This window comes from Vipera berus, assembly GCF_964194415.1.
Source record: "Vipera berus genome assembly, chromosome: 1".
Taxonomy (NCBI): domain Eukaryota; kingdom Metazoa; phylum Chordata; class Lepidosauria; order Squamata; family Viperidae; genus Vipera; species Vipera berus.
Genome location: NC_138202.1, coordinates 50974727 through 50998512, shown reverse-complemented (window position 1 = coordinate 50998512; position 23786 = coordinate 50974727). Strand labels below are relative to the sequence as shown.

The 23786-nt window shown below is 46.5% G+C and overlaps 2 protein-coding genes across 3 annotated transcripts in view; one reads left to right on the top strand and one right to left on the bottom strand.

Moving 5' to 3' along the window:
- VIPAS39 (VPS33B interacting protein, apical-basolateral polarity regulator, spe-39 homolog) overlaps positions 1–2762 on the bottom strand; it is a 30292-nt gene extending 27530 nt beyond the window's left edge. The window contains exon 1 of the mRNA XM_081313725.1: positions 2178–2762. The gene's annotated coding sequence lies outside the window, so the exon portion shown is untranslated. The remainder of the gene's footprint in view (positions 1–2177) is intronic.
- Positions 2763–4191: 1429 nt separating this feature from the next.
- Positions 4192–20114, top strand: AHSA1 (activator of HSP90 ATPase activity 1). Of its 2 annotated transcripts, XM_081319887.1 has the most exons (9): positions 4192–4383; positions 7804–7994; positions 8221–8303; positions 9519–9636; positions 9989–10077; positions 10699–10833; positions 11706–11807; positions 19297–19348; positions 19699–20114. In XM_081319887.1, exons 1-9 carry the CDS (start codon positions 4304–4306, stop codon positions 19869–19871), a joined length of 1023 nt encoding a protein of 340 aa, XP_081176013.1. In that variant the 5' UTR covers positions 4192–4303; the 3' UTR covers positions 19872–20114. The 2 variants fall into 2 exon arrangements, with proteins under 2 accessions (XP_081176013.1, XP_081176014.1); XM_081319888.1 differs by lacking the exon at positions 10699–10833.
- The last annotated feature ends 3672 nt before the right edge of the window (positions 20115–23786 follow it).

Sequence of the window (23786 nt, the reverse complement as noted above, 5' to 3'; positions counted from 1 at the left end):
CCTGTAAATATCCAGAGTACAGCATTATTGTAGCCAAATGTTCAGAAAAGGATTTGTATGCTGGATATTCTCAAAACTATAATGCATAGCCGCTGAAACAAAAGTATCAATCTAACTCAGCGGCTCCCAACCTTTTCTATACACCGCATCCCTAGAACACTTCTGATATATTTTCACACCCCTTACAAAAGTTCAAAATAATGAATTACGCATATACACTATAATTTTGAAACTTCTAAACTCAAGTTTTCGCACCCCCTGGAATATCGTCTTGCACCCCAGGTTGGGAACCCCTGATCTGATACCTATGAATAACATACTATGAGGCAGCTCCAAGAAAAAAGTGGCAGAATATCCTTCTACTGCCATTGGTCCTATCCTATTCTACTGACATTGCTCCATTGCCATTTTGATGTATCACTTGTCAATACATTCTGAACAATATTTACACATATCTGCACTTTTACAGAACTTCTATTTGCATCCATGAAATACCAATTGCCAAAAGTATCCCCACACAGCCTTCCCACAGGATGTCAGTTATCATACCAAGATAAAAACCAAAGTCAAAACTATCAAAATTATATTTCTCAAAATACTTTAATATTCTTTTAAATAAATAATCAGTGAAACATAGTTCAACTGAAATGAACATAGCTATTAAATAGGAGCCACACATTTCCCTCATTATTTTTCAAAGATTCACTGCATTTGTAGCATAGCAGTTATCAGTAACAAATACATTTTCGGAATACTGTCTGTTAAGTAATTGCTATATGACTGGGCTATTTACTATTGAATGTCATTCTAAATGGTAAGTATATAAAGTGTAGAACAAATTAGCAGTGCAATTTTATAAGGTTTTTTTTTATTGGAGATTTAATCACTGATCTGGAGCCAATTGTACTCACATGGAAAATTAACTTATATACTGTTCTCAGGTACTTTACAACTATACCTTTTGCAGCAGTTCAACTAGATTTCATACATGTACACTTGTCTATGTCTGTGATGTATTGGACAAAAAAAGGCACATCTACAGAATATTTCACTCTAAATAAGGAGTACTAATCTTCGGTGCCATCGCCAAAACAAAGCTGCAAATAAATTTGTCCTGGATTTGTTCCTGACAGTTAATCCATTCACCTTCTCCTTATTAGGATTGAAGGGATTTTATTGTGTTTTTGATTTTAGTATAAGTTTGACATTAGCAGCTATTTTATATATAGTAACCATTTTATATTGATACTTGTACTGTTATCATGTAATCATTGTTTTGTTATTTTGTAATCATTATTTTGTAGTCAGATACTTTATGTAAAGTAAAAGCCTCATATTAAAGGGGAGGGGGAAAAGGAGTTATGGTGGAGCCTGGGTTGCCGTGTATGAGTCATCATCTAGTAATTATTTTTCTGTGCCTTTTGGTTCCTAGTACCAAGACCCGATCTCTTTGTTCTGGAAAGGTATAAAAGGTGGAAGACATCTTTCCTGCTTGCTTGCCTTCATTCCTCTACCAGCCACGAAGAGGAATCAGGCAGCCCCTCTCTGTTTTGATCAAAATAAAGTTGTAATTCTTTGTTGAAACCTCGGCTCAGGAGTTTCTTTTGGCTCTTTTAAAATTCCTGAGTAACGCTGGGGCCATTGTGAGGCTAAGTGGGAAACCTTACATGATCTTGGAGGGAAGGCCCACGTTTCATCTTCATCCTCAACTGTAATTATATTTTAACAACATTTTAATAACTTGGGGGAGGAGAACAAAATTGATTTTTTTCCTTTGCCTGTCCCAAGCTTAAATGGGGGGCGGGGGGGAGAGGGTTAGGGGAGGCCGAGATCCGTCTGAGAGGCGACACCGTTCACCTATGCCAGGGGTAGGCAACCTCGGCTCTTTTATGACTCATGGACTTCAACTCCCAGAATTCCTGAGCCAGCATGGCTGGCTCAGGAATTCTGGGAGTTGAAGTCCATGAGTCATAAAAGAGCCGAGGTTGCCTACCCCTGACCTATGCGAATTACAAGGGATGATCCGTGCAGCAGCAACAACCACCTCCCTCCCGCACGGAATCCAGCTCAACCAGAGGCAGCTTCTATGTTCTCCGCCCTAAACTGATGGGAGGAAGCGGTACGCCCCCAACCTAGAAAGAACTGTCGCCCCAAAAGAAACAAGCCGACCCAGATACCCTCGAAGAAGCAGGCCAGACCACGAGAAACGAGAACGAGCGAAGCGGCCAAGTTTCCGATCATGCGGGGTGGTGGTCCATGTTCAATAGCGAATCCGCCCTTTTCCCGGCGGAACGACTCGGTTGGGTCCCCGGCTCTCGGATGCCGCCGTAGCCAGGGAGAGTAGGCTGCCTCCGAAAAGCATCACGGGAGTGATGTCTTCCAAGCTGTAGTCTCGTCTTTGATATATCAAAAGATATTGCTGCTTAAGGAAACTACAAATCCCAGCACGTCCTCATATCTTGGTTTCCCGGGACGAAACGCCTTAAAAAAATTTTAAACTAGAAGTTGAAATATAACTTCCAAGAAGTCATACTTCCTCTTCCGCTTCCTGGTTTACTTCGCTTTCATGACTACGGGATCACGGAGGAGACAATATTCTTCCACACTGCGCGGTGCTCGCGTCAAACAGCTAAATGGCTAAGAAGCGTACCCGGTTAAGGTACTGGTTAGCGGAAGCATACATAGGCGAGACCGTGAAGATAGTATGTGCGCAAAGGATCGGCTTTTGCGTAAAAATGTAAATTTGGGCTTATGAATGAATGAATGTGCGTTACTGTAATTCGCTTGAGTCAAAACTCACACATGAAATATAGCCACAAAAATAATAGACGTAACAGAACTTCGAAAAATGTATACTTTAGGATGGTGCCACCGAAGGCTAAAACGGAGGACTTGGCTACAACGCGTGTCGCCTTTAAATTCCTGTTAGCCAAAGAATAATGCATGTGAAAGTCGTTCAGTTGGCCATGCATTTTAGCTGTTTGGGCTGCAAGAGCCTTGGAACAAAACTGGCATCAGAAAAGCATTTTCTTTTCCTAATATCTCACTCACAGGCTGCCTTTCAAGAGGGCTCATACGCTATCATGCATCCTTCTTTTGGTCGCAGTGGGCTGCTATTTATTTTAATTTTTTTTATTTTAATTCCATTTATATCCCGCCCTTCTCCGAAGACTCAGGGCGGCTTACAAGCTTAGCAGTAGCCTTCATTCTATGTATATGCCTGCTTATTAGGGCTTTCACACACACCCCAAGCGGCATTATTACAAAGTCAGCTTATTGCCCCCAACAATCTGGGTCCTCATTTTACCTACCACGGAAGGATGGAAGGCTGAGTCAACCTTGAGCCTGGTGGGATGCGAACCTGCACTAATTGCAGGCAGCTGGTGTTACTTAAGGAGGCATTAGCCCACTGCTCCACCAAGGCTCTTGCTATGGCGGGGACTCGCCAGACATCCGGAGATCCGCTCAGGTCGATCAGGCGCTGCCACCCGACTCAGCTGAGCAGCCCGAAAAGACCGGGAGTAATCTAGTCCAGGGGTCCCCAACTCCTGATCTGCGGACCAGCACCGGGCCGCGGCATAGCAGAAACCGGGCGAACACAAACGTGCGAAGCCCATCCACGGGATGCAGACAGCACACGAATCCACGCCCCCTCCATCCGTGGAAAAACCTTTCTCCGCGGAACCGGTCCCTGGCGCCCAAAAGGTTGGGGGCCCCCTGATCTAGCCTAGCCTAGCCTAGCTCCCACGCGATCTGTCACTTCAACGGAGCGGAGTTTGCACCATAGAGAAGCCCCGACCAAACGGCACTCGGGGGACCAAACCCCAAGAGCAGCGCGCGTATTCCCCCCCCCCCGCCCGTAACCCTCCGCTGCCGCTTTCCCCTAGCGCAGGGGTAGGCAACCTCGGCTCTTTGATGACTCATAGACTTCAACTCCCAGAATTCCTGAGCCAGCTTGGCTGGCTCAGGAATTCTGGGAGTTGAAGTCCATGAGTCATCAAAGAGCCGAGGTTGCCTACCCCTGCCCTAGCGGCTATCGCGCCGGCCTCCCATCCAGGGCGGCGGCCGCTCTGTCCCCCCGTGCCCCTTCCGTTTCTATGGCACTTCTGTGGAGGGGAGGGGTGGGGAGAGGAGAGGAGGAGGGACGGACGGAAGGAAGCTGGGCCGGTGACGGAAGTCGGGAGGCGGCGCGGTACCGGCGCTTCTAGTAGCTTCCAGAGGCGAGGAAAGGAGGCAGCGCTCGGCTTTCGACAGGAGCGGACGCGGCGGCGGTGGCGGCGGGAGCCGGTTCTTCGGGGCGCTGATGGCCAAGTGGGGAGAAGGGGATCCGCGCTGGATCGTCGAGCAGCGCGCCGATGCAACCAACGTCAATAACTGGCACTGGTGGGTGAGAGGAGGCAGCCAGAAAGGGGCGGCTGCTTTCAGCCCTTGGAGCTGCTGCTGCTGCTGGTGCAGCTGCCGCCGCCGCCAGGACCAGGCGCTCCCGGTTCCCGCCTCTCTTCTTGCTCGCCCGGCCACTTCGCCCGGGCTTCCCAGGCATCCATCCCTCTTCGTGCCGGGCGTTTTCTCCGCGGGGACCTTGGCCGGCATCCACGGGGACTTCTTCCCAAGGACGGGCGGGATTGACATGGATTGACAGTTACTCAGAAAAGCGAGAAATCTGGGTGGGGTGGGGGTGGGGAGAGGGCAGGGGAATAGAGAAAACCACCTGGCCGCGGGGTACCTTTTCTTTTACTTCACTGAATGACGGTATTTCTCTTGTCCGAAACAGAAACAGTCTAATCGCAGGGGTCTTCAAACTTGGCCCTTTTATGACTTGTGGACTTCAACTCCCAGAATTCCTCAGCCAGCAAAGCTGGCTGAGGAATTCTGGGAGTTGAAGTCCACAAGTCATAAAAGGGCCAAGTTTGAAGACCCCTGGTCTAATGTCTCAGAAACCAGCAGAGTTCTTTTCATTAGCAATTACCTGCACAAGCCGGTAGTTTTCTCCTGACGTAGAAATCAATGCGGTTTTTCCGATATATCAAGCTGCTTTTAAAAAATATAGGGGAGCCGTGGAGTAGCTGCCTGCAGTTTCTGTGTTGGCCACTGTATTGGGCATACAAATTCAGGTGTTACGCTAGGTCCGGTTTTTTCCTGTCTCCAAGGCCCGTCGACAACATCAGAGAACGGCAATGGTGAAGAGAAGTTGTGGTAGAATTTTTAATAATTTTAGATTCTGAAAGGGTACGCAATCCAGCCTTGACTGGATTTTATTTTCATGTCATGTGGTATTTTGTTATTTTGCCTGACCTTTTAAAATCATTTTAGGCTATTACGGGTAGTCCTCGACTTGCAATAGTTTGTTGAGTGACTGTTTGAAGTTACAACAGCACTGGAAAAAGCGACATGACTGTTTTTCACACTTACGACTTTTACAGCATTCCCATGATCATGTGGTCGAAATTCAGCCGCTTGGCAACTGACTCATATTTATGACGGTTGCGGTGGCCTGGGGTCATGTGATCCCCTTTTGTGATATCCTGACAAGCAAAGTCAGTGGGGAAGATAGATTCACTTAACAACCGTATTACTAATTTAACATGTGCAGTGATTCATTTAACAAGTGTGGCAAGAAAGGTTAGAAAATGGGGCAAAATTCACTTAACAAATGTCTTGCTTAGCAACAGAAATTTGGGGCTCAATTGAGTTTGTAAGTCAAGGAAAACCTGTATTTTGACAGATTTGCTCACTTACTAGCCACAAAGATGGTATTATATGGATGAAGAGAAACTATGCTCTCTGTAGTATATGAGTTCCATGTTGTCTAGGTAAGCAGTTTGAGAACAAGGAAAACATATTTAACATAGTAATATAAAATTAATTACAAAATGTAGAAAATGAAGAATTTTGCTTATGGCAGAAGTGGAAGACCAGTTCATTAGGGGACAGGTACTTTGTGTCTTTCTACCTTAGGACGTTTATGGATTTTTCTGTAAGAAAAGAATCTCCTTCCTAGATTATATTTATCTAATACAATATTCTGTGACCAGAAATTGCTGGGTTATACAAATCAAATTAATTTTATTGCAGATTAATCCATTGTTGATTGGACAATCTCCATAACTACGCAGAACCTCTTTGTACAATTATAATCTATGTGCCAGGTTCCAGTAACAAAGAGAACAACTGTTATCATCAGACTGTGTAAGTTTATCAAGAGCCACTTTTGGAGACAGAATATTGAATTATACGAATATTGGATTAATTTTAATCTGGTTTAGGAAGGACATTCTTTTATTGCCAAAAATAAAACGCTTGAAAATTCTATAGATATAGAATAGTTATCCACAGTCAGTTGGTCTTGCACATTGATTTTCATGTCAGAAGTTCAGGTTTTGATCTTTTACTACAAGAGGTAGAAGCACCCAGCAAAGCCTGACTGGTCTTGGAAAAAGCTAGGCCATGTTTGTATTTAAAAGGTAGACCGTAAGGAAATCTCATATGTATAGAGTAAACCCTAGAAAAAGTCATTGGCAAACTCCTCATTATTGCCAAGGAAACAACATTGGAGGTGCCCATGAGTCACTAGGAGTTAAGCTCAACCAAAGTGAGACTTTATGTTTACCTGCTCGTGTCATTGTAATCAAAATAATGACTATGCAAATTTGGCTCATTTAGCTCTTCTTACTAGTGGGAAAGACTAAAAAGTTTACTTATAGTAATATGCAAACCAAGAGTTCTGGCTTTTTCCCATATTAGCAAACAAGAGGCAAAAGCTGTCAAATTTCTTGGCTTTCAGTTACTCCTTGCTTGGAGAAGATGGAATAGGATTCCTGATTCACAACATGCCATAAACGAACTTCAGAAGAAGTTTCTGCAGTTTATTTAATGGCCCTGCTTATAGAAGAGCCACATCTGAACATTATGTAGTATGAAACAGAATTTTTGGAATGCCCTTATTGTGACTTGCAGCACTTAGAACATATAGTGAAAAATGAATTTTGAATAAGTTGGCAGATTCAGATAATCACCTGACTATTGGGAAAAAAACCCAAAATGTGCAATATTAGATTACTTGGGTAAAATGCTTTTTGCAATGTAAAGAGACTATTATGTTACACTATTTAGGGAGAGCAACACAAAGCATTGTATTACAAAACAAGATAGGTTCCATGCAGTCATGGTTATAAGTGCTGGTTGCTTCTTCCCCCTGGGATCTTCAGTCCTTTTTGCTTAGCACATTAAATGCAGACTATAAACTTGTTTTTAACTTTTGTATCTTGGTTTTTTAATCACCCTGTAAACCGCCCTGAGTCCTTCGGGAAAGGGCGGTATATAAATGTAATAAAATAAATAAATAAATAAAATATAGCCCCTCTTTGGATAACTAGAAACATGAGCACTACTAGTGTGTCATGAGGGAATGGTGGTTATTTCTTAGACTGTGGGATATCTTAAGAGAGAAAAGAGTGAGCAACTACATTAAATAAAGTTGTAGCGCAGGAAATAGTAAGGGGTCCTGTATCTTTTTGAATTGCCAATTCACTCCCAAAGAAAACGAGTGTAGAACCATTGAGATTGTCAGCTGTTTTTTCCATATTTTTTTTTCTTGCACCAATATTAAGTTGAGGAAGAAAGATAATGAAAGTGAACCAGTAACAAAATTTGCAGAGGTGAACAAATTACAAATTCTTGATACAGTTCAGTGCAAAATATACAACACTGCATGTTTAAGTAAATCCTACTTGAAACATTTTATTATATATAAGCATAAATGTAAAGTGTGTGCTATTGCACTATTTCCTTTTCCCCCCCTCTTAGGACTGAAAGAGATGCATCTAACTGGTCATCAGAGAAGCTGAAAACACTTTTTCTGGCCATTAGAGTAGAGAATGCAGAGGGGACTTGTGAAGTGACAGAAGTGAGTAAATTAGATGGGGAAGCCTCTATCAACAACCGCAAAGGAAAATTGATTTTCTTCTATGAATGGAACATTAAATTGGCTTGGAAAGGTGAGTTGCAATTTTATTTTTATGCAAGAAGACGAATGTTGTTAATACTAGATATTATCACAAAATCAGGATCTCTGTAGTGTTTTAAAAGAAATACAAAGGACTGAAGCATTTATATTTCTATTTCTAGAATGACAAAACTTGTTAAACTTTGTTGGGAAAGTGAAATTGAACCAAGGCTTTAATTTAAAATTAAAATTTAATTTAAAACATTGCTGTATTGTAGGTACCTCGAAAACAGGTGTGAAATATAAAGGTCATGTGGAGATTCCCAATCTTTCAGATGAAAATGATATCGATGACATTGAGGTAAATTTGATAGTTCTCAAAGCTGTTTCATTGGAAATGAATTGCAGATCTCATTACTGTTGTTTTTGGAGGATTTTGGTTCCCCTTCATTTCTCTGCTTGATTTTTTTTTAGCAGGTGGGTGTATCATAAATTGTGACATAAAGAGGTGTGCTCAAAATAGGAAATATATTTTGTTCTGTGCTCATAACAAACCATCACATTTTGGGAGTTTTGCCAGACTGTTTTGAATTGGCCCACAATTTGACAGAAATAGAACTTGAAATGTTTAGCTTGTTGTAGGTTTCAGCTAAAACAACATCTGGAGGGATGTTATACAGGGTAGGGTAGGCAAAGCTAATATGGATCACCTTTATCTCCTCAGCAACTCCCAGAATGATTTATCCTTCCCCCCCCCTCAAACTTTGCTTTTCTTTCTTTCCCTTAGCTACCACTATTGATATACTTGTTTTTTTTCTGTTCTTAATTCCTGCTGTCCCTTACCCAGAGATCTGAAGTATTTATTTATTTATTTATTTATTTTATTACATTTATATACCGCCCTTTCCCGAAGGACTCAGGGCGGTTTACAGGGTAATTAAAAACCAGATACAAAAGTTAAAAACAAGTTTAAAAAAAAATTACATTTGTCCCTGTATAAATAAAAACCCAGTTAAAATAAGATTAATCCTCAGCCTAGGCCAGAGAGCTCGAAGAGCCAGGTCTTCAGGTCCTGGCGGAATGAACGGAGGTCGGGGGCAGTCCTCAGCTCCACTGGCAGCTGGTTCCAGAGGGCAGGCGCACCCACTGAGAAGGCCCTATCCCTGGGTGTCGTCCACCGGCAATCTCTTACCGGTGGCACCCTGAGAAGACCCTCCCTGTGGGAGCGCACTGGACGAAGGGAACTTGATGCCGGCAGCAGGTGTTCCCTCAGATATCCCGGACCCAAGCCATGTAGGGCTTTATAGGTCATTACCAGCACCAGTGTACTGGAACAAAAGCATTTCATACTCTTTGCAGAAGAAAACTTCCAAAACGCAGAGTTTCTGTTTGGTCTCAGACCTCCTAAATGAGCAGTCATATGCACAGGCTGCTTCCCTATTGCTTCTAATATACAAAGGCGTAAAATATTTTGATATTTTCTGAGGAAATGATTTTACGAAGCAATATATGATATATATGGTAAAAGCAGACATGTTCTATTGAGATAATATATCATTTTTCCTGCTACTCTTAGATCAGTGTTAGTCTTGCAAAAGATGAACCAGATACAAACCTGCTATACTTGATGAAGCAAGAAGGTGCAAAGCAGATCAGCAACGCTATGGAAACTTACATCAGCACTCTTAAAACAGGTACAGAAGGGACAAAGCAACTTTCTGCTGCACTGTTAGCTTTTAAAAGGAAAAGAAGAATGGATTTAGGAACAAAGTGGTTTTTATATTAAATCATAAAGAGAATTCAAGGTTATTATGTTCATAGTTGGAGCATTCCTTATAGCCTTCAGAAGCTGAAAAAATAAATAATTGAAGGTGTGACCTCTGGATATAAAAAGTTGCCTATCACTGTTAGCTATAGTGTAATAGTCCCAGTGGCTCTACAGATATTCTTAAATTGGCTTTCTGGAGATCAGGTTTGTTTTTGTGGTATTTGTTTTTAAGGTCTTGTATAGTAGTTTTTTGAACACCAGTTCTTAATATTTTTCAGAATTTACCCAAGGCATGATTCTGCCTACAGTAAATGGTGAACAGTCAGAGCCACAGAATCATCCTGTGCATAAAGCAGATAAGCACAAGGTAAGCTTTAGAGTACCCAGTTTGAAGTAATATGAGTTTAGAAAGTCTAGGCAAAATGGTTTTAAAGGATTCTTTTCTTAGTGCTTTTTCTTAAATGTCACTCAAAAGACAAGAGGATTTCTTTACATATTAAATAGCATAGTATAAAGTTGTCCTAAGCTTTAAATACTGCATTCTGGAATATATACGCGGGGAAAAACCCGAATGACCAAACATATACATACATACATACATACATACATACATACATATATATATATATATATATATATATATATATATATATATATATATATATATATATATATATATATATATACACACACACACACACACACACACACACACACACACTGTATATTCTGTGACATGAATTACTCAAATTATGTAGCCAATGCAAAAGGTGGGCTATTTTGTATGCTATCATATATATCATAGTTTGCTGTCAGGGATTGGTGGGTTCCAGCCAGAAACAAGATGAGCTGCAAGTTCATATCTTTGCTGCCACCACAGTTGGAAGTAATGCAGCGATTAGCTTTATCTGAAGACCTTTTTGAGATGTCTATAGCTCAGAAGCAACTAAGAGGCATTTTAATTGTGTAATGTGTGATACTGTTTTAGATTAATGAACAGGTTGCTGGCAACAGTTCTACATCTAAATCAGTAGGTGTTAAGATTCCTACCTGCAAGATAAATTTGAAGGATATTTTCCTGACATCCCCAGAGGATCTCTACAGAGTATTCATTACCCAAGAGGTAGGTTAATACAGGACTTTCTATAGATGTTCTGTGCCATTTCTGGCCCCATATATATTTCTGGCCCCATACAAAGCCCTACATGGCATGGGTCCGGATTACCTACGGGAGCACCTACTGCCGGCGTCAACTTCCCTCCGTCCTGTACGCTCCCACAGAGAGGGCCTCCTCAGGGTACCACCGGTTAGAGAATGTCGGCTGGTGACCCCCAGGGGGAGAGCATTCTCGGTGGGCGCACCAATCCTTTGGAACCGCTTACCGGCTGAACTACGGATGGCCCCCGACCTTCGCTCCTTCCGGCGTGATCTAAAAACTTATCTATTCAAACAAGCCGGCCTGGTCTGATGGGCTTGGGGTTTTAACATTATTTTTAACTAACTTACTACATTGGGCACAATCATTTAACTTTAAATCTTGTATCCTGTATTCTTATTTTTATTGCCCTGTACACCGCCCTGAGTCCTTCGGGAGAAGGGCGGTATATAAATCAAATAAATAAATAAATAAATAAATAAATAGGCTTTTTGGTATGGTTTGCCATCAATCTCCTTCCCCTCCCCAGGTATCCTACTTAGCGTTATAGTTAGAGAGCAGTGATCAACTTGTTATATAGCAGAGATGCCTCCAGAATATTCCAAGGAAAAGAGCCACTTCACTTCTTCTCGGCATTATATTCTCTCAGAATAAAAGGTCCTGATTTGAAGCACTCTTTCCCTGATTTGAAAATACCACGAGAAATAGGAAGAGCTACTATTGCCTTCATCCATGAAACTGCTCTAATCTTTAAAAGTATCAGTGAAAGTTAGTAGTTGAGACCTGGAAACTAGAAAGTCTAATAATGAGACTATTAATGCTGGATTTTATTTTTTTAGATGGTGCAAGCTTTTACTCACTCACCTGCTGTTGTGGAGGCTGATAAAGGAGGAAAGTTCCAATTATTAAATGGGAGTGTCACTGGCGAGTTCCTTGAACTAGTAAGTTCATTAGTAACGATGAGTTGTTTGTGTGTTATTTGGAAGTTGGACAGTGTCTTTCCTTTGGACAGTGATCTCTTTGCTTGCATGATCTCGTCAAGTGTGTAAATTGTATGAATAAAGGCTAGTGCACATATGTCAAATAATTAGGTAAAGATAAAGATTTCCCTGTCCAGTAGAGCACAGTGGTCATCTCTGTTTCTTGGCCGAGGGAGTCAGCGTTATCCTAAGACAGACATGTCAAACACAAGGCCCGGGGGCTGGATCCGGCCTGCGAAGTGGTTTCATGTGGCCCGCGAAGCCATCCTGGAAACAGTGAGGGAACGGCCCCCACTGCCTTGGCCCTGGCCCAGAGACTTTCCTTCTGCCAGAGACCCTCAGATCTGTCCCACTCCTGCCCAGGCTCCCATAGGCACCCTTGATGCGAATGATGTAGAGTTGGCCATGCCCACCCAGTAGGCTATACGCACTCTAGCCACACCCACCCAGTAGGCCACGCCCACCCAGGCCATACCCACCCGGCCCCTTGAGGGCAACCGCAATGCTGATGCGGCACTCAATGAAATTGAGTTTGACACCCCTGTCCTAAGACAATTTCTGTGGTCATGTGGCCAGCATGGACCGCTGTTACCTTCCCACCAAAGTGGTACCTATTAGTCTACTTGCATTTGCATGCTCACACTGTTGCACGGAACTTGAATCTCGAACCCAGGCTGTCGGTTCCCCAGCTGACAAGCTCAGCACTTTTAACTGCTGAGCCAGCACATCCCTTGTTAAATAATTAAAAGGTAAAGGTTCCCCCGCACATGCGTGCTAGTCGTTTCCGACTCTAGGGGCTGGTGCTCATCTCCATTTCAAAGCCAAAGAGCCAGCGCTTGTCCGAATTAGCATATCATAATTGCAAATATTGTATTTGACAGTCTACAAAAAGGCTATGCAAGATAAGCTTGAAAGCAAGGTGGAGAAATTGGGAAGGGGAATCAACAAACATTTTACAATCTGTGAGAAATTTAATACATTCAGATTTGTGAGAGATGGGGAATTGAATTCCCTTCACTTTGCTAAGAAAAAGGAGAGGTGAATTCAGAGTAATATAAGGGAAGTAAGTAATTTTGAGAAGAGATTAACGGGGCATATACTGTACAGAGTGGACTGAAAAATCAAAATAGAAAGATGTGGCAGGAAAGCTTCTGCTCATAGCAAAAGAGAAGGAAAAAAAATCTTGTCAAAGCAAAAAATGGCAACAAGATATTTAAAAGAGGAAACAGTATAATCGGTGGCGGGATTCAGCCGGTTCCCACCACTTTGGCAGAACCGGTAGCTAATTTTTTTGTTGCCCAGGCCCAGAATGGACTTCCAGAAGCGGCATCCACACAGAGAACCGGTTGTTCACATATTTGAATCCCACCACTGAGTATATTCACAAGCAGAATTCACTAATGCTAAGAGATGATACTTGAGCCCATTGAAAGGGACATTTATCTTGGAACAGAAACCAAAGAGGTAAAGGTTTTTCTTGGAAAGAAAAGGGTAAAGGGATTTCAAGTTGAGGGGAAGAGAAGAGGCGAGAAGTACCTCTCTGGGCAGTGCTGGACTGCTTGATGTTGATGGTTGGTGTATGGAATCACACAAGAAGATTTATTTATTTATTTATTTGTTTTTATATACCGCCCTTCTCCCGAGGGACTCGGGGCGGTGTACAGAGTAAGGTAGGTATACAGTTGAACAATAGTCAGAAACAATAGTAATAATAATAACTGAGACCCCAAGAGCTATCAGGCCAGGCCGGACTGCTGGAACAGGTAAGTTTTTAATTCGCGCCGGAAGGTGCGGAGGTCGGGGGCCATCCGGATTTCGGTAGGCAAGCAGTTCCAGAGGGTTGGCGCACCCACTGAGAATGCCCTCCCCCTGGGGACCACCAGCCGACATTCTTTGAGCGGTGGCACCCTGAGGAGGCCCTCTCTGTGGGAGCGCACAGGACGGAGGGGTGTTGACGTTGGCAGAAGGTGCTCCCATAGGTAGTCCGGACCCATGCCATGTAGGGCTTTGTATGTCATTGTTAGCACCTTGAATTTCACTCGGAAGGCAACCGGAAGCCAGTGCAGCTCACGGAGGAGAGGTGTGATATGGGAGTATCGGGAGGCCCCCAAAAGTGTCCGTGCAGCTGCACTCTGCACCAGTTGAAGCTTCCGAGTGGCTCTCAAGGGCAGCCCCATGTAGAGAGCGTTACAGTAGTCAAGGCGAGAGGTCACAAGAGCATGGGTGACTGTACGTAAGGCATCCAGGTCCAGATAAGGCCGTAGTTGGCGCACCAGTCGAACCCGGGAGAAGGCCCCCTTGGTCACAGCTCCTATGTGATCTTCCAGGGATAGCTGTGAGTCTAGGACAGGGGTCGGCAACCTAAAAAAGGAAAAGAGCCACCGGGAACCGGTTCCATCACAAATTAAAAAAACTGGGAGCCGCGTGCGTGTGTCCATGCACGCGCATGCGCAAAAAAACGTTTTGCGCATGCGCACGCGGTTGCCATTTTTTAAAAAAGTGAGATGGAACCGGTTCCCGGTTGCCCGACGGCGACGGCCCATCTGCAAAGCTGCCGCTTTCGGCAGCTTTGCAGACGGGCCGCGGCAGCTTCCTCAAAGAGCGGCACTGCTGCCCGTTCGCCCGGAGGTACGCGCGCACCTCTCCAAAGGTTTGGGGAGGTGCGCGCGCACCTCCGGTCGTTCGGAGAGGTGCGCGCGCACCTCTCGGAACGGGCCGCGGCGTCGCTCTTTGAGGAAGCTGCCGTGGCCCATCTGCAAAGCTGCCGCTTTCGGCAGCTTTGCAGACGGGCCGCGGCAGCTTCCTCAAAGAGCGACGCCGCGGCCCGTTCGCGCGGAGGTACGCGCGCACCTCTCCAAAGGTTTGGGGAGGTGCGTGCGCACCTCCGCCCATTCGGGGAGGTGCGCGCGCACCTCTCCAAACGGGCGGTGCCACTCTCCATTGAGCAGAAGACGGCTCAAAGAGCCGCATGCGGCTCCGGAGCCGCGGGTTGCCGACCCCTGGACTAGGAGGACACCCAGGTTGCGGGCCCTATCAACAGGGGGTAATAACTCATCCCCGATGTTAAGGGATGGAATGTTCTGAGTATCCTGGCTTGCCGGTATGTACAGCCATTCAGTCTTGTCCGGGTTGAGTTGAAGCCTGTTCCTCCCCATCCATTCCCGGACCGCTTCCACGCAACGGGACATCACGTCGAGGGCATCACTGATGCTGTTTGGAGTTGAGATGAAAAGCTGGGTGTCATCAGCATACTGATGGTACCCTACTCCAAAACCACGAATGATCTCACCCAGCGGTTTCATGTAGATGTTGAACAGGAGAGGCGAGAGAACCGACCCCTGAGGGACTCCGCAAACGAGAGGCCTCGGAGTCGACCTCCGTCCTCCTGCCAGCACCGACTGCGAGCGACCCAGGAGAAAGGAGGAGAACCACCGCAGAACCGTGCCTCCCACTCCCAGTCCCCTGAGGCGCCGCAGCAAGATACCATGGTCGATGGTATCGAAAGCCGCCGAAAGGTCTAATAAGACTAGGACAGAGGAATGGCCCCTGTCCCGGGCCCTCCAGAGATCATTCATCAGAGCGACCAATGCCGTCTCCGTGCTGTAGCCCGGCCTGAAGCCCGATTGGCACGCGTCAAGATAAACCGCTTCATCCAGGACCTGAGGAAGTTGATGCGCCACCACACTCTCAACAACCTTCGCAAGGAAGCGAAGGTTGGAGACTGGACGAAAGCTATTCAATGAGGTTGGGTCCAAGGTGGGCTTCTTGAGTAGAGGTCTCACCACCGCCTCCTTCAAGGAGGCGGGGAAGTGACCCTCACTCAGAGAAGCAGAGATGACCGCCTGAAACCAGCCTCGTGTCCCCTCTCGAGCTGCATAGGCCAGCCAGGAAGGGCACGGGTCCAGTAAGCATGTGGAGGAGCTCAACCTCCTCATAATCCTGTCCACTTCCTTTGGAGTCACAGGATCAAATTCCTCCCAGGTGACGTCGACAAGACTGTCCATGTCCTGTTCCTCCAACTCTGCCCAGTTGGAGTCCAGGCCGGTTCGAATCCGAGCGATTTTATCCAACAGATATTGACCAAATTCCTCGGCTCGACCCTGTAAGGGTTCCTCCCTCACCTCTTGGTTCAGTAGGGAGCAAGTCACTCTGAACAAGGCAGCCGGGCGATTATCTGCGGACGCGATGAGGGTGGAAAAGTAGTTGGATTTCGCCACCCTTATCGCTGCGAGATAAGACCTGGTGAGGATTCTTAGTCGCAGTCGGTCGGATTCAGATCGACTGGATCTCCAACGGCTCTCTAGGCCCCGTCTCCGACGCTTCATCTCCCGGAGCTCCACGGTGAACCATGGGGCTCGCTGGGATCTGCGCCGGGTCAGGGGCCGCAGGGGTACAACTCGGTCCAGCGCCTCCGTGGCTGCCCTTTCCCAGGCTTCCACTAAGGCGTCCACCGAGCTGTGAGCAGGGAGTGCAGGTGGGTTCCCAAGCGCTGCCTGGAACCTGTCAGGGTCCATTAGGCGCCTGGGGCGGTACCATCTGGTTGGCACCGTGCACCCACAGCGGGGGGTGGCAAAGGGGAAGTCTAGTCGTAGGAGGTGATGATCGGTCCATGACAGGGGCGTAACGGTCGTGGAGCCCCCACCGATATCATCACGCCACCGTCCAGATAAGAACACCAAGTCGGGGGTGTGGCCTCCCTCATGAGTCGGTCCAGAAATTATTTGCGACAGGTCCATGGCCGCCATGGAAGCCATGAACTCCCGAGCTAGTTCGGACGATCCTCCCAGGGACGGTAGGTTAAAGTCGCCCAAGACCATGAGTTTGGGGAATTCAACCACCAACCCTGAGAGGACATCGAGTAGCTTAGGCAGGGCTGCCGCTGCACGATTAGGTGGAAGGTATGCCAGCAGCAGGCCCAACTGCGCCCCCGGACCGTATCTCAGGAAGAGAGACTCACACCCGACTATCTGAGGGACGGTGGTCTCCCGCGGGCTAAGGATCTCCCTGATGATTACTGCCACTCCTCCGCCCCTACCATGGGCCCGAGGCTGGTGCAGCACCTGGAAACCAGGCGGGCAGAGGTCAACCAGAGGGACACCACCCTCTGGGCCTAGCCAGGTTTCCGTGATGCAAGCCAGGTCTGCGTGCTCACTCTCCACTAGGTCACGAACAAGGTGAGCCTTGTTAGCAACGGACCTGGCATTTAGGTAGACCAGCCTGAGCTTAGGAGGCTGCACATCTTCGCTGCCGGGTCCTCGGGGGAAGTACAGAGGGTCGGAGCGTCTCACCGCTTGTACAGAGCGGAGATGACCCTCCCGGTGTCGATACGGCCCTCTGCTTGTGCACCTTCTGCCGTTCCCCACCATCCTGGGAATTGGTTGTTCGTCAGCTCGCCACTGGGCTTTGTCGGCGACTGGCCCACGTTCCTCACCTTCGTGAACGGTCGTAGGCCCGGCCTGCGCTATGGTAGTTGGAAGGCCCCCCTTCACCGAACAACCATAGTCTTTTCCCGCCCCCCTCCCTAACCCGACAAAGAACTTAACTAGGAACTTAACCAGGGGCCTCTTGTTGGACTTATGCTGGAGGCCCCTGACCCTGCCCGGCCATCTCTCAGAGGCCCAATGGTCTGGCCCGTCATCGAGATTGGATGTAGTATAGGCGGGTCGCACCCAGGAGAGGGGGGAACCCCTGAGGGCGTGTAGGTCTGTGCTGGAATATTAGAGTAGCATAGAGTTACAAGGGTTTTTGGGAAGGCAGCCCCCTGGATGGAGAATTGGCAGGAGGGTCGAGTCGGGTAGGTGGGTATCTGACCGTCACCCAGCCACTGCCACTTGGCTGGGTGAACCCCAGAAGCAGGCCACTCCCCATCCTCTCACGATGGGTTGTGACTCTGTTTCCGGGGGTGGTCCAGAACCCACTCTGGGTGAAGCATACCCCAAAGAGCTCTCACCTCTATGGGGCTGCAGGTGTAAGGTCAAGCCACTCTGCCACCGTGGCTTGCACCCAGGCCCATCATGTCCTGTGGGGAGAGGGTGGGCAGGGAGGTTGAGAGTTGGTAGAGGCAAGGTGATGACGGCTTCGGTGGTCCAGTCGCCGCTGTCTCCACTGATCAGCTGGATCGTGGCGTCTTTTTGGTTGAGGATCGGCAGGATCCCAGGTGAAATAGGAAGTATTTAGAAAGGGATATTATGCTGAGTCGAAAGAGAGAACCTTAGAAAAATTGAAAGAAATCACCCTCCATTGAGAGAGAAAGAAAAGGAGTACAGCTGAAAATAAAACGGGGAAAGGGAAGGTGGCAGAAACCAATAAGAGACTCTTTGAAAGAAACAGAGAAAGTGTTTTGCCAAGTGGCTTTCTTCTGGGCTTGAATGAAGAGTTGCAAAGAAGTCAATTGCCAGTTCTGGCTTCTTCGAAAGGATTAACTGAAAATTTACGGCCCGGAGACGTTCTGATGCAACCGTCCTTCTGCTTAGTCTTTTCAGGGTTTTCTCAGGATCCATCTATCTTTGCCCATCCTTAGAGTCATGTAGCTGTCACTTGCTTTAATATTTTATTCCCGAATGCTACGATAGCTGAGGAGGGGATTCTCTGGAGCCAGCCCAACTCTTGGGGCTTTTTATTGGCCACCTAAACTTACCCACCTGCCTCCTGCTGTGAATTTTATCGTAAGAATGAAAAGCTTGTGGCAAACCATGGCTTGGCCTCATTTCTTGAGTAGTGAGGCTGTGCAGACATTAACAAATCAGGGAAGGAGGAATACAGTTTACGGAAGAAGGTAGCAACTTAAGGAGCAGCTTATTTTGATCTTATAAACCATGTTTACATTGGAACCAGGTTGTGCCTTTGGGGAAATAAACCATGGTAGTTTTATAAGGCATAAGATTTTTTAGAAGAGACTGGACAGCCATTTGTCTGAAATGGCATAGGGTTTCCTGCCTGAGCAGGGGGTAGGACTAGATGACCTCCAAGGTCCCTTCTAGCAGCAGCAGCAGTTATTATTATTATTATTTATTATTATTATTATTATTATTATTATTATTATTATTATTATTATTATTATTATTATTATTATTATTATTATTATTATTATTCAAAAGGGGAAACATTTGTTTGTTTTTCCAGATCTAGTAAGGGAGAAGTCATTGTCAGGTAAATTCAGTGGGTTACAGCAAGATTTAGATGTCTGTGCAAAGCAGTGCAAAGCAAGGGGTTTCAACTCAGGGGCAGCTTTATTTTGCTCAGCTATCTGAGAATGATGCTTTTCCTTTTCTAAGGGAAATGCTCTGTTTTAGCGCTGCATGCACCTAGCAATTAAACACTTCAGAGACACATTATAGCAGGTACGGATTTGACTTTTACCTAAGTAACAATGGCTTTCCAATGAAGTCTCTCCCTTTTGGGGTATCCACATGAATAGTTTCTTGGTAGATAAGTTCTATTTCTTTTTTAGGTTTCTGCAAAGCAGATTGCTATGAAATGGAGATTTAAGTCCTGGCCGGAGGGTAAGTTATTTGGCTGCAGATATCATAGCAACAGATGTCTAAGTGGAGATGGTAGGAGGCAGATAAAGCTATTCTGAATGCAAGAAAAAAAAGTGCAAGCCTCGTAAGGCTTGGCTTAGATAAATGCTCTGTCCCTTGGTTGAGAGATTCCCATATCAGCTGCAGTGGTAATCTCTCTCATCATAATGAAATATTGACTGCTGTAAAGTCTTAAGCATTTCACAAGATTTTTTAGAAATTTTTCTGGAGGTAGACTTATACACCTGTGTCACCAAGTGTGTGGTTAGTTTTCCTGTATTTCCTACAATGTTGCTACATGACTGATTGTGAAATCTATTTGGCTCTCTTAGGACACTTTGCAACTATCATATTGACCTTCTTCGACAAGGGTGATGAAACAGAAGTTTGCCTAGAAGGGAAGGGCATCCCAGCCAGTGAAGAAGAGAGAACAAAAGAGGGCTGGCAACGTTATTATTTTGAGGGCATTAAACAGACGTTCGGCTATGGAGCCCGATTGTTTTAATGCTGGCTACTGCGGAGTCTCTGCCCAAAGATTCTGCCATGTGAACTGATTCACTTCTTGTCTGTTCTTTCTTATCCTCTGTTTCACTATTGTGACAAGCAGGATGGCCCCGAAGGCCACTGAGCAGCACCAATTCCGACCCTTCCCTGCCTGTGCAGGTCTCCTATTTCATGGGTTTCAAAGGTGGATTCTCATAAATGTACATATACCTTGTATTGCTAAATAAACATAACTTAAAGAAGAGGTACCAGCTTTTTTATCTGAGTAAAGAAATCAAAAGAGCTTTTAAGCAAAGGATAGAAGAGTTCTGACTCTTCATGAATAGAGAAGATCTTAATTCAAAAGATATTTGAAACTTGGGCTTTAAATAATGGGGACAGAAGCATTATATTTAAGATGCATCATTATGTAAGGGCATATTTTTATTTTTACTTTTCAAAAATAACTGCCCTGCTACTAGCAGAGCAGTTAATGGCAAGTGTTTTCTAAACTCTGTTGCTGAAATTTCATGCCTAACAGTTGATCTGCTCTCATAGTCACATTTATCTTTCAATCAGCTTATTCTCTGGGAGTGGACCTTTATAACAGAAAATAGCACTTCCCCAAAAAAATTCCATGTAGGACTTTCAAAAATCATCACTATAGAATGAAAGTGTACAATGTGCATAATAGCATTTCAAGTATGTTGGAATCCAGAACAAAGACTATAAATCAGAAGAGAGCACATTTGCCTAAAATCAGCATTCAGTTGTAAAGTTTGGTACCTTAAATCTAGCTTTGAGAGTACAACCAAAGAGATTTTCAGAGGCAAATTTCACTTTTTTTGTTCAGAATATATTTCAACATTACAATCAGACCAATAAATTCTAACACATTAATTACACCGATAGATCTGAGGTTCCCTCAGGAAAATTGAGTTCTTGCTTGTATGTACATATAGAATTTGTTTTTCAAAGTTGATTGCTTTCTTTGTTATATTTTTTGTGAGAGATTAGAAAGGAAAAAAGATAAAACTGTAGCATATTGCTTTCTATGCAAGCAAAAGCCTGGGATAACTGATCTTTTTATTTGGTCTTGAACTCTTTCTGTGATAGTCAAATCTCAAGAAAATGCAAACTTAGTCTTTCTTTTAATCTGTTTACGGTACTTGTGAAGCGTGTTTGATCCTAAATTTAAGAAGAAATTTATACGTGATTTTTATAATCCAATATAGCCAAACACTGATAAGGAAAGTATGCGTTATTTAGAAGCTGTTGCTTTTGAATTTTCATGCAACTTGTCTTGTTACTCCAAAGTGCCTCATTATTTCTCTATTAATCTTTCTGTTTTGATTGTGAAAATGGTTGTTTGGCTTTTATAAAGTGTTAGTCCTGATAGAAGACAGCAGTTGGCCTCAAACAGTTTACATTTTCAGATGCCCACATGATGGCAGCAAGGCCTAATATACTAGAGCTTGAATTTATAATAATGTGTGTTTATTGCTGTCAGCTTCTTGAAACAGCTGCAATGGAGTTTTGCTTATGTTCTTACATTTTGGAAGAACAAATCAGTGGTCTAAAAAAAGGAGAGCGCAGGGTTTTAGAAGTTCAAAATCACAATCTGGAAAATCAATTTGCAGCCCTTAGGTAGACACCTCATCTGCACTTCTGCTGCCAGTTGACAACACTTCCCAGATGTAAATCCAATGCATATGGATAATATGACAGATGGCTTTGTGACATATACCGTATATACTTGAGTATAAGCCGAATTTTTCAGCCCACTTTTTGGGCTGAAAAACTTCACTTCGGCTTATACTCCAGTCAACAAAAAAAAACTGTCCCTTCGTTCGGAACAGGCTGCTGAGAGAAGCTGCCTCGCCTGCTGCGCCCCCAACAACCGCCGCTGCCGCTTCCCCCCCCATCGCTCACCCGTGCTTTCCCTCCCCATCGCTCACCCGTGCTTTCCCCCCCCATCGCTCACCCGTGCTTTCCCCCCCCATCGCTCACCGTGCTTTCCCTCCCCATCGCTCACCCGTGCTTTCCCCCCCCATCGCTCACCCGTGCTTTCTCTCCCCATCGCTCACCCGTGCCGCCCCGAAAATGCCGCTGCCGCTCGCCCGCTTGCTCGCTTCCTCGCCCGGGGACCAGCACCAGCCAGCCAGCCCGCCGGCGAGAAGCCCGGCCCGGAGGTGAGGGGAGGGAGCGGAGTCGCTCACCCGTGCTTTCCCCCCCCATCGCTCACCCGTGCTTTCTCTCCCCATCAAAGATCCTTGGAAGTAATGGTTGGAAAAGTTTGCAAGTCTTTGGGAAAGTTCAAGAAGTGAAAGGAATACCCTCCTCTTGAAAGACCAGATAAGGCAGACAGGGAGATGAAGAGTTCAACCGAGTTTCCTCTTTTGTTCAGGCATCTGCACCCGCTGCTTTTAAACTCGCCGGGCGCTGCAACGGCACCCGTTTTCCCCGGCGAGTTTTCCCTACCTGGCCCCTGCAGAATCGCGGCGGCGCCCCCGGAGAAGCCTACCCCGAGGCTGCGGCCGATTTTTCCTTCTCCTAGACTCTGCCGCCCAGAGCGTTGTTTCTCCCCCTCGTGCGTGCGTGGGATGAGGCGAGAAACCAACAGCCTGCGTCCGTCTCTCTTTATGTATATTTCTGTATATATCTTATCTCGGGATCTAGACCTTTCGAAGGAGAAGGGGCGGCTGGAGTTCGTGAGTTGCTGTGGGACCCAAGGGTTGGGGGAAGAGAGATGGGAGGGAAAAGGGGAGAAACCTGCCGCTGGCTAGTTCTTTGTCTGATCGGGGAGCCTGAACAAAAGAGGAAACTCGGTTGAACTCTTCATCTCCCTGTCTGCCTTATCTGGCTTTTTGAAACGCACCACCGGCTGCTCCGTCCAGAAGCCCAGATTCGGGAGGGCTGCTTGGCTTCCACTTGAGCCCATCTATGTCCGCGAGCCCCCCCCCACTACCCCTAGACTTCCGCCGCCGCCGGAGGCTGGATCCGCGCTCCGCAGCGGCAGGGCGTGGATCCAGCCGGCGGCAGAGGCTTGTGGAGCACGGATCCAGCCTCCGCCGGCATGCAGGCAAATCCTGCTAAAGGGCTTCCCCCCCCCCACTGGATCCGCGCTCCGCAAGCCTCTGCCGGCGGCAGGGCGCGGATCCAGCCGCCGGCGACAGAGGCCTGCCTGCTTCTTTCCGCCGCGGAACGAAGCAGCCTGCCTCCCCAAACCTCCCCAAAAGAAGCAGGCAGGCAAGGCACGGAGATCCGGAGACCTGCCGACGTTTGGGGAGGTGCCCAAACCTCCCCAAACGTCAGCAGGTCTCCGGATCTCCTCCCCAAACCTCCCCAATCATCAGCAGGTCTCCGGATCTCCGTGCCTTGCCTGCCTGCTTCTTTCCGCAGCGGAAAGAAGCAGGCAGGCAAGGCACGGAGATCCGGAGACCTGCCGACGTTTGGGGAGGTTTGGGGAGGTGCCCAAACCTCCCCAATCATCAGCAGCACGGGTGAGCGATGGGGGGGGAAAGCACAGGTGAGCGATGGGGGGGGAAAGCACGGGTGAGCGATGGGGGGGGAAAGCACGGGTGAGCGATGGGGAGGGAAAGCACGGGTGAGCGATGGGGAGAGAAAGCACGGGTGAGCGATGGGGGGGGAAAGCACGGGTGAGCGATGGGGAGAGAAAGCACGGGTGAGCGATGGGGAGAGAAAGCACGGGTGAGCGATGGGGGAAAGCACGGGTGAGCGATGGGGAGAGAAAGCACGGGTGAGCGATGGGGAGAGAAAGCACGGGTGAGCGATGGGGGGAAAGCACGGGTGAGCGATGGGGAGAGAAAGCACGGGTGAGCGATGGGGAGAGAAAGCACGTGTGAGCGATGGGGGGGGAAAGCACGGGTGAGCGATGGGGAGAGAAAGCACGGGTGAGCGATGGGGAGAGAAAGCA